The 11214-nt window shown below is 32.8% G+C and overlaps 1 protein-coding gene across 2 annotated transcripts; it reads left to right on the top strand.

Moving 5' to 3' along the window:
* Nucleotides 1-6524: 6524 nt before the first annotated feature.
* On the top strand, nucleotides 6525-9170 carry LOC143583215 (vesicle-associated membrane protein 721-like). 2 transcript variants are annotated; one of them, XM_077065585.1, is made up of 5 exons: nucleotides 6525-6714; nucleotides 8120-8261; nucleotides 8325-8445; nucleotides 8529-8591; nucleotides 8870-9170. In XM_077065585.1, the coding sequence occupies exons 1-5, from the start codon at nucleotides 6525-6527 to the stop codon at nucleotides 9017-9019; spliced, it is 666 nt and encodes a 221-aa protein (XP_076921700.1). In that variant the 3' UTR covers nucleotides 9020-9170. The 2 variants fall into 2 exon arrangements, with proteins under 2 accessions (XP_076921700.1, XP_076921699.1); XM_077065584.1 differs by having other exon boundaries at nucleotides 8120-8445.
* Nucleotides 9171-11214: the final 2044 nt, after the last annotated feature.

Raw genomic sequence — 11214 nt, 5'->3', positions numbered from 1 at the left:
TAATTACCACACTAAAATGACTTCTCGTCTCAGCAATCCCATATATATATATATATAGGGAGAGGATCGATCAAGAGAAAATTCATCCTTAAAGAGAAAACTTAAAAACTCTTAAAGAATTATTTTTAATTAAAAATAAAAAAAATATTTTCAAATTCCGTTTTTGCCATTATTCTTATATTTTGTTACCATTCACTCAAAACAAATAAAATAAATAAATAAAAGAAAAATAAATTTAAAAAAGACGTAATGCACATACGTATTACTGTGCGATACTATTGTATTACACATGTGTTGCTATGTATTTTTATGTTCAATAGTGTTTAATTGCATATATTCAATATATGCGTATTATATATGTGCAATAGTGTTGTATATGCAAAAAAAAAAATCAATGTAGTGCACATGTGCATTAATGTTGTATTGCACATACATACTAACGTGTATTCGATGTGTGTATTAGTCTTATATTGCATATATACAATAGTGTGTATCAAATATGCGCAATAATATTGTATTCTATGCAATACAACACTCTTGCATACATGCAATGCATCCTATTACACATGTGCACTACACCGACGAGGATTTTTTTTTTGGAACAATATCAACATATAAGAATAATGACAAAAAAAAAGAAACTACAAAATTTTTTTTTTCTAAAGTTAAAAATAATTTTTTAGGAGCTTTTAAGTTTTCTCTTTAAGAGGAGTTTTTATTTGACCCCACCCATATATATATATATATTTGACCCCACCCATATATATATATATATATATATATATATATATATATATATATATATGGAAATACTAAAATGAAAACCAAGATATATGAGCAAACTATGCAAACCCTATATGTGGCCATACTTTATTCATGTATTCAGCGTAATATCTTGATCAAGGGGTATTTTTGTAAACTAACCCTAACATATCAATCTCCTGAATTCAGCAGTGAGCATTTACTACCAAAAGACTTCAAAAACTTCACATATGGTTTTCTTTTGAAGATTATCTCATATGGAGTCTTGTTGTGAGTTCTGTTCAAATTTAACATTTTGGGGGTAGTATGCATATCCTATACAACCAATTATTTACTTTGCTTTTGTCACTTAATAGTGTCACATGTGTTTGAACAATCTGTACGTCACACTCGGGCGTTTCCACTTAAGCTGGGGTGTTACAAAACGGCTTTAAAAACATCTCCTTTTAAAATACATATTATAAATATAAACTCACTAAGTTGCTATAAATATAAATTTCAAAATTCCAAAGATCATAATTTGCTATAAATATAAATTCTAGAATTCTATAAACTATAAATTTGCTATAAATACAAATTCTCAAACATCCAACCAGAATTTTAAATTTACAAACACAAATTGGGTTAAAACAATATACAAACTTGAATCTGTATCTTTACCTTCAATATACAGCAACTTAATGCAAAATAACGTTCAAAACCAACCCTATGGTATTAGAAAACTCATCATTCGACACAAGCTGAAAGTCCTACCAAAGTTTCTAAACATCGATGCACTTGAGGGATGCATGGCCACATCAAGTTCAATTAAAATCTCATAATGCTCAAAGATCATCACTGTAAGAATTCAATGCCTAGTTCTTTTCTTTCATCTTGTGCACATGATCTCTTGCATCGTGGGCGTTGTTTGCATTGTGTGTAACTAATTTCCCTACAAGTTGAGATTCTGCAATGCAACTCATTTATGAACTTCTCTGTATAAAGATGATAAGGATCAATTTACTTTTCATGACTTTATATAATAAATTATTTGATGAAAAACATATATTCATACATGAATGACCTTTAAGTGAAGAGAATGTAGTGTGTCGCCAACCCCTTTGTAGATGATATTTTGTACAATGTAAGATATGCAGAACGAAAAGGAGGTGAGCTTGAACATCCTCCTAAGGTGACTTTTCATTTAAGAGGTCAAAAACATTTGAATTAACACTTTGGGTGACTTTCAACCAATGATCAACATCCCAAGCAAGAAGAGAAGCCAAAGCAACCTGAATATACAGAACGTTGCCAATGGGCCTACTCAAAACATCTCAGGATCAAATCTAGCATTCGTGCAATTAAATCTTCAAAATCAAAAGCCCTTTCTATACAATTTCTTGATTAGTGAGATTAAACAAAGCAAAAGTTGCAGATTTGAATTACCCACGATGGCTGAGCTTTCGGGTCTGTAATAGGAAGCATCTCATGCAACTCCTTAGCTCTTGAAACCTATAAAAATGAAGCCTATAAATATAACAGATATAATATTCTTACATAATCAAGAAAAAACAGGTTCTTTAAACCCTCTTAGTTTTAAGATAGATTGAGTTACAAAGATGTAATTCAAATCAAATGGATCACAGATCATAAAATTCATTCCAACCAATACGTAACCCAAAATTGAAGCTCTGGTCAACATTCTCTGCATCAGTAGCTTGATTCTGTGATCAAATTATGAAAACTGAAAATTATTAGGGCACCATACATGTATTAGTTGCACCGAAAGTAATTCAAATCAAATCGGAATAACTGATGCGTAAGTGTAACAGGTTTCGGGGTGGGTATGAATACCTGATTGATTGTGTGTGTTTTCCGAGTTTCAAATCAATAAACATTCGTTTTGTTCTTGACTCTGTCCATCGTGAAACACCAGCGATGTGACTACCATGCTTGAAAAGGTAAAGTGGTGATCATAATCGAGGCGATTCAGCAAAATTAGATGTGTAAATGAAGATAGATGAAGAATTCAGGAGAAGTGCGAGGAGAGTATAATTGTGGCAAATCAATTTATAATTACGATGGTTAACTGCACTGAAACCGCTGTGCAGTTTTTTTTTTTTTTAATACTCTTTGCTTTGGATTCATGCGAGAAAAATAAGCACAAATTGACGCCAACTGCATAAGTAGAGGATAGAGGGTGTGCTTCTAGAAGTAATTTTGAGACTTTAAACGGCGGTGATTAAAACTTGAAGACTTTAAAGGGCCTAGATCTTTCTAAAAGTTAGTTAGCAACAGGGGGAACAATATATTATATAATTGAATGGAATTATTTAAATTTTGATATTATAAAATTTTAAAACCAAATTCAAATTCAATATGAAGTTCGATTAATTAAATCAAACAATTCGAATTAAATTTTAAGTTCTTTGAATCTGGTTGGATTCGGATAAATGACAAATATGATATTACCACTAGTTTTATTTAAATCAAACAATAGTAGGCTAGTAGAATAAGCGGGTCGAAGTTAATTGGGCCAGAGCCAGACTACTTCAAATAATAGTTTGGGCTTGCACTTGGGTTAAAAGAATAACTGCCATCAAGAGTCAAGTCTCAAGATCAACAAATTTGGGTTGCCTCTGCATCCATAATTAGAGATGCACAGAAAAACCCGAATTAGGAACCGGACGTGAATAAACCCAGAACCGGTTTTTTTATACTCGGTTATTAATACCTTTACCTGTATCTATACCTTTACCTGTATATATACCTATACCTGTACCTGACCCTACCCGTAGGGTACGTACGGATAGGGTATGCATTTTAGTACCAAAACCCGTACCCAGAACCAGACCGATTTGTACCCAGTAATACCCGAAAACCGGAACTGGTTCCATACTCGAAACCCCGGATTTTTCCAATACCCAAAACCGGTTTTATCAAATACGCGATCTATACCTGAAAAATACCTTAAACAAAAAATACCCCTAAAAAGTGCAACCTCTTAAAAAACCCAATCTATACACGGAAAAAGCCCAAAAACCCAAAAATTGGTTTTTTTTCAATACCCGAAAATACGGTATTCATACCCAATTTTAGAATACCCAGTTCTATACTGGAACCAAACCCGATGCATAGGGTATGATTTTTAGAGACAATACCTTGACCCGAACCCGACTCGGGTATTACAAACACCCGATTTTCCAATACCTAATCATACTCGAACTCAGTTCCATACCCAAAACCAGGTATTTAAAAAAACCCTATTTATACACCTCTATCCATAATCCATGTTTCCCATGACCAATATATACTTTAGAATCTTGATGGTGTTTTATTTTGGTTTATTAGTTGCATCCATTTTGCATTGCACCATCTAAAAAGCTCGTGGTTCATTTGAACTTTACTCAAAATCGGCTCGTTTATAATCATAAACTAAGCTAGCTTGGTTCGTAAATGAGTCAAACTTAAGCCAAGTTAAGCTCGTTTGTTGGCTCATTCATCTGGCTCGTTTAAGTTATGTTCAAAACTTTAATGTTTATAAATTATAACTTAATACCATTTATAAAGAAACACACGCAATACAAGAGTCAAATTATTCTACAAAGGGGGATAAAAATGAGAATGATGAAAAACATTTATGACCATACAAAAAACCCATAAAAAATTAATTAAAAAAATCATAACTCAAAATATAAATCAAAAACAAAAAAAATAAAAAAAAACTAAAATGTTTCCCTGGTCTTTCTCGTTTAAAAAAAAGACACAATGTTATGACTAAAAGATCATTGTGTTACATTCTTCAACATTGTGTTCTATTATTTCCGGCATTGTGTTATATTTTACGATCTATTATTTCTTTGTTTATTTATCATTATGTTTTTTGTTTATTTTCGTCATTGTGTCCTTTGTGTGTGTGTGTGTATTATTTTGAACGAGAAAGACGGGAGAAATATATACATATTTTTTTATTACCTTTTTCATTATTTTAATTATATTTTAAGTTATAATTTTTTAATTTTTTTTTAAAAAATTTAAATGATTTTTTTAGATCACAAATCTTTCTCACAGTTCTAATTTTTCTCTCTTTTTACATTTTAACTTTTCCCCTCAATAAGTTAGCCTATTTGAGACTACGATAATATTAATTTTAATATTGTTTTTATGATAAAATAATTATTATAAACATATACCATACACTAGTTATTCGAGATAAAAAACCTACAAATATGTAAAGAAAACATCTCACCACCCAAACAAACAAGACGAACCACTTTTATTAAATTTGACCGATTACCCATCTTACCATATTAAACAATTCTTTCACCTAATATATCATAGATGAAATTGATACATGTCAAATCATATGTTTAAAAAGGCAATCACACTTTATGAAAAATATTAATATAAGAGTAATGGTATACTTGAAAAAAAAGTATAAATCACAGGATGCGGAGATAAAATTCAACACTTGTTTTCTTCTTATAAAAATAATGAACATTGTGATGAATATAAAAGTTAGTTGACTAAAGCAGATTAGTTGGTCAAGTGGACTTTTTGTGTGGTGAATTAACATGTCAACCAAGGAACAAGTGACCTTTAAGGGCCCCCCGTTACATCTTGGTGGAAAAATATTTAAGCTCATTCCTTTCTTAGATATTGAATTTTATATAATTTAGATTTTTTTAGAGCGGCAAACTCAAATAGTTTTTAATTTTACTTCTAAAACCTACACTTTTAAGTTAACTACGAGGCTCAAACCCACACCACTTAAGTAGAGATATCTCACACCTTTATTCAACACTTTGCTACCACTTGATAGAATTAGTGTTATTAGTGACCAATGATAAATTTTTAACTAATATGCAAATGGAAATAAATGAACGAGTTTAGATAAACAAATATAGAAGAATTTAAAAAAACGAACATAAGCGTACATTCATGAATGTGGACATATAATTTGTCGATGAATAGTGAGGGAGATATGTCTTCACAAAAGCTTAGGTGTATGTATATACATACAGAAGCTGTGATTGACACATGCTAATATTTTGTTTTATTCGTGTCAAAAGCAACGCGAAGTGATTCATCAACTCAAACCATCGTTTCAACTAATCTTAAACAACTGTTTCACTTGAAACAAACTTTACCCTTCTTTTAATTTAAACACCTATTTGATCATGGTGTTATATGAAGAAAGAGTAAGTTTATATATAAATAGGAACTTTTATACGATTAACTTACAAAATGTGTATACATATGTAGTAAAAATAAGCTTGCAAACAAGTCAGCCAAATTAAAAAAAAAAAAACTTATTCGTGTTCATTCTCTTTATTTTAATCAAACAAGCGATCTAACACGAACATTTAAACAAAAATTTTTCTCAATCTATTTATTTGTTAATATTCTAACTAAACGTAAATGAAGTAACATCAGCATTCATAAATAAAAAAACATAAACAAACGTAGATCGAAAGTCAACAAAAATAAACAACCTTAAATAAACAGAGGAAAACAAATAAACATTGTTACATAAATATTATCAAAACATGAGAAACAAATGACAGCTGGACATTCCCGTTATTTCCATCGACTTTGTTACGACCGCCACGTCAACAACAAAACTAAAGAAAACCCCTTTACTTTACTTTACTTTACTTTACTTTACTTTGAGTTTAAGCAAAGGACTCCAAATTCAATTCTCTTTATTATTATTATTATTTTCTCCCAATTCACTCTTCCTTACGACAATAATAATAATAATCGGTGTCAGTGGAATCACAATGGGCCAACAGTCGTTAATCTACAGTTTTGTGGCCAGAGGAACCGTCATATTAGCCGAGTACACCGAATTCACCGGCAATTTCACCACTATTGCTGCTCAGTGCCTCCAGAAGCTTCCGGCAACTAATAATAAGTTCACCTACACTTGCGATGGCCACACGTTTAACTATCTCGTTCAGGATGGATTCAGTGAGTTTGATCTGATAATTAGTTTTTGTTAATTTTTGTTCAATTTGATTGTCGGTGTGTTCGTAATTTGTAAATACTGTTTTGATGTGATTTGAATTGTTTCCATGTATAGGCCTGCAAACGAACACGAACAAATATATTTCATTAAGTACATATTTAATTAATGAGTTAAACGGACATACACGAATGTAAAGAAATAAATGAACGTTCATAAACGTAGATGAACGAACGAGACACGTGTTCATGTTCATTCGTTTAATTAAATGAACAAAAAATTTGTTCATGTTTGCTCGTTTATTAAATAAACGAACGAACTTCTGACTGAATAGTTTGTTGAGCGTTCGGTTCAGTTTCAGGCCTATTTCCGTGAGTAAAGAATATAATGATTTATCACGATTGTTAAATAGTGATTGTACTTATTTCTTTCGTGGACGGGCATAAATGAATGTATATAAACTAGCGTAACTGGACGAACGAACGAATGTTCGTTCGTTTAATTAAATGAGCAGAGAACTTTGTTAATGTTTGATTGTTTATTAACAAACATAAATGAACTTCCCACTAAATGGTCCACGCACAGTTCCCTGACCGTTCGGTTTGATTACAGGCCTATTTACGTGAGTAAGGAATCTAATGATTTATTGCTATTGTCATCTAGTGATTGTATTTATTTTTTTCTAGTGTCAAAATTTAATTTTGAAATTAAGAGTCTACGATGATCATTGCTAGTTTGCTTTCTTTGTTGTTAATTAACTTGATAACAATTTGTATTTATATTATAATTTGTGCTGATGTTGAGAGACTCTGATCTTCAATTAGGGCTCTGTATGCATTTGTTTTCGGTAACTATGAAGAAACTGTCAATATGAGCAATTTGATATGTTAACTTGGGTAATTTTGATGATTGTGAAATATAATGAATCAATCTTATAATTACTTAACTAATTCATTATAGTTTCTTGATGTGTATCTGCAATAATAATCATCGAGATCGTATCAGTTTTCTTCTACATCTATGAATTGTTGTTGACCGATTGACCTACCAATGGAATCTGATTTAGATGTTATGCATAATTGACCTATCTCTGCAAGATGTGAAAAATCAATTGCAGTATGCCATGTAGAGTATATTGCTGTTAATAAGGTAAAAGATAAGCCAATAATTAGTATAGCAATATGCACACTCAAATTAAAGTAGCAATGATCACTATTTCTCATCATCATGAACATAAAGTTATACCACTCAATCATTATCTTCATTATCACCAACACCACTAGTAGAATTAAGAATTTAAAATTTTGTTCATTATGTAAAACAGTAAAAGTATCATTGACATAATGTTAATATTTCATGGTTTTATACGCAGCTAACCATTAATGTTAATGTTAATATTGTATTATGAAGCGTACTGCGTGGTCGCCATAGAATCCGTTGGCCGGCAGATTCCAATGGCATTTCTTGAAAGAATTAAGGATGATTTTAACAAGAAATACGCTGGAGGGAAAGCTGCAACAGCTGTTGCCAATAGCCTGAATAAAGAATTCGGGTACTCTCAATTTCTATTTTTTCAAGCTTTAATTTTTAATCTTATATTTTTCTTTATTTCTAGTCCTAAGCTTAAGGAACAGATGCAATATTGTGTTGACCATCCGGAAGAGGTCAGCAAGCTATCAAAAGTAAAAGCACAGGTTTCAGAAGTCAAAGGTGTGATGATGGAGAACATTGAGAAGGTGATGCATATGCTCGCCCGCTAGATATAAAACTGATTTAAGACATAACGTGTGTCGACTCATTTATAAATAATTGTTTGTAGGTTCTTGACCGTGGAGAGAAGATCGAGCTTCTGGTTGATAAAACCGAGACTCTTCACTCTCAAGTAAGTCCGTATACAAATACAAAATTTCAAATTACACGGATGGCCCCTGTGGTATGATCATATTACAATTTTAGATCAATTGCTTGCACGAATGTAACACCATTGGTCCCTGAAATGAACGGAAGTTAACTTTTTTTGTTAAGTGAATGTGAAATGATCAAAATACTAACATAAAACATATAGAAGATTATTATCTTATGACTCACCGTTTTATGCATGTGAAATGACCAAAATACCCTCAACCGGAGACTGATTTTCTTTATTTTGTAATGTTTCAGGCGCAGGGTTTTAGGACACAGGGTACACAATTGAGAAGAAAAATGTGGTTCAAGAATATGAAGATTAAACTGATAGTTTTAGCAATCATCATTGCACTGATTCTCATCATATTTTTTTCGGCTTGTCATGGTGTCAAATGCGTCAACTAAAGGTTTTGTGGCCTATGATTATCTGCTACCCCATGATTTTGTTTCTTTGTTCTTTTTCAAATTTTTTATTTGACTATAAAAGGTTATACTGTGAGACAATATATTTGTATAGGTTTGTACCTATAAAGTAATTTCTATATATATTGTTATATCTGATGCATGCATGATATGTTCTTGTGCTTTTGTTTCTTGAGGATCGCTTTGAGTGGGCCGTGCTTTGAACATTTGGTTAATGACACTTGGCCTGGACTACATGGGGTAGATCAACGAGTCTACACTAGACGAATGCAATTAAGTTTTGGGTTGCTATATATAATCCGTTTAATAAAAAAAAAAAAAGAAAAAATTAAACAGACCTGCTAACTTGTTTAATTGAACAAGTTGACCCGCCAACTTGTTTAATTAAGCAAGTTGATCCGCGAACTTGTTTATTACCCGTTTAACACGTTTATAACTTAATTATTACACTCCAAACCGAGGGGGGTGGGGGGTGGGGGGGCTTTCTTTTGTATTGAGATGGAAACTTGATTGTTACACACCAACCTAACACCCGTTTACCTAAGTCGAAAACATGCCTATAATAAATTGGTAGCTCTATTCTTATACGTCGAGCTTAGCGTATCCAACATATGTACCAACTGAACTAACTATATGCTCTAGACATGCACGAATCGAGTTTTTTTTTTAAACCCGGAACCGGGTAGGACCCGGTTTTTTCGGAACCAGGTATAAATTGGAACCGATTCTCGTAAGGAACTGGGTAAGAACCGGACCGACCCGATGGGAAATAATCAAAATCCATTGGAACCGGGTAGGGTAGGAACTGGGTACGGTTTATACCCGAAAACTGGTTCCATCGGGTTTTCCATTTTTAAACTGAATATGACCATTGGGAACTGGTTCCAATGGCTATATAGCCGTTTTTGGACCGTTGGAGCCGGTTTTGAATATATAAAACACACACATACTATTTATTATAGGTAGGTTAAGTTTAGAACTTGTTAAACCACTTCCCTAACTTGTTAAACACTTCTCTAACTTGTTAAACCGCTTCCCTAACTCTAAAACACAATTTAGATTAAACCAATGGCAACCAACGATGATGTTGTTATGGTCATCGACACCCCCGAGATACCCTGAGGTTTGGGCTCACTACGACCTGCGTGTTATGAATGACACAGATGGCATGCAGCAAATACTGTGGCAAGTTTTTGAAAGCATGGTCGAATTCCACTCTCCGTAATCATACCAATAAGTATTGTAAGGGAAAACAACATTTGGACGCCAAAAAAACGGAAGCGGGAGAGTCATCCGGCTCTGCAACTCAAGCCCCCGCCGCCGGTAACAAAGCTTAATGGACGTAGAGAACGGGATAAAAACGACGAACAGTGTTTGTTATTTTAATTTTTATGTTTAATAATGTTTGTAGTTAATCGTTTTATAATAAAATGTTCGCGTTCCGCTATAACATTAATGTAATAAAGTGGTTGTTTTGCATATATATATGTGTGTGTGTGTGTTTATGATTTATGACTTTAAGAGTTAGTTTAATACCAGTTGTTATTTAAAACAAACTAATAACACTTTTAAAACCGGTTACATTGATCGAGTGATTTGTGTTACATATTACATGACTAGAATGAATAGAAAAAATACAAATTAAAATTCTTCAAACGTCTTTGTCTTCGTCTTCTTCACCCGATAGCCTAGAAGATTGCCCATCTTCCACCTCTTCATCATGAATTAGACGTTCAAGTGGTATTTCATCTTCAAAGTTCGCCTTGTCTTGTATACGATCCGCTGCATCTAAATGATCCTTTAGGCAAATGCACATATTTAAGGACTCCGTAGTGAGTTTGGTTCTTCGCATAGATAATATCCTTCCACTAAGTGAAAAACCGATTCCGAAGCAACCGTTGAAGCTTGGATGCTTAGCAAGTCACGAGCCATGGCCGAAAGAATAGGAAATTCATTTTGCTTTCCTTTCCACCAAGCCAAAACATCAAGGTTGCGAATATCCTCGACCGATGCACCTTTCAACATAGTTTGCTCCATTATATCACCCAATTTTACTTTTGGTGTGTTTGCCCTTTGCCGCCTAGCCGTCGACTCACGAACAACATTCATCGTATTTATAAGCTTGTCCTTACATAGCCTACTTGTTGTTGCTTGCCTCACAAAATTCGACTTTAAGC

Source organism: Bidens hawaiensis, unplaced genomic scaffold, assembly GCF_021521415.1.
Source record: "Bidens hawaiensis isolate Kalapana, Puna unplaced genomic scaffold, B.hawaiensis_p1.1 tig00032168_1, whole genome shotgun sequence".
NCBI classification, from domain to species: Eukaryota; Viridiplantae; Streptophyta; class Magnoliopsida; order Asterales; family Asteraceae; genus Bidens; species Bidens hawaiensis.
Note: the sequence above shows the minus strand (reverse complement) of the source record. Positions and strands in the feature narration are given on the sequence as shown.

Bases quoted from the DNA above. Each gene is read 5' to 3' on its own strand.
- LOC143583215 (XM_077065584.1), top strand. From the start codon at position 6,525: ATGGGCCAACAGTCGTTAATCTACAGTTTTGTGGCCAGAGGAACCGTC. The intron at 8,446-8,528 runs GTGATGCATATG...AATTGTTTGTAG, and splicing joins TGATGGAGAACATTGAGAAG to GTTCTTGACCGTGGAGAGAA. The intron at 8,592-8,869 runs GTAAGTCCGTAT...GTAATGTTTCAG, and splicing joins CCGAGACTCTTCACTCTCAA to GCGCAGGGTTTTAGGACACA.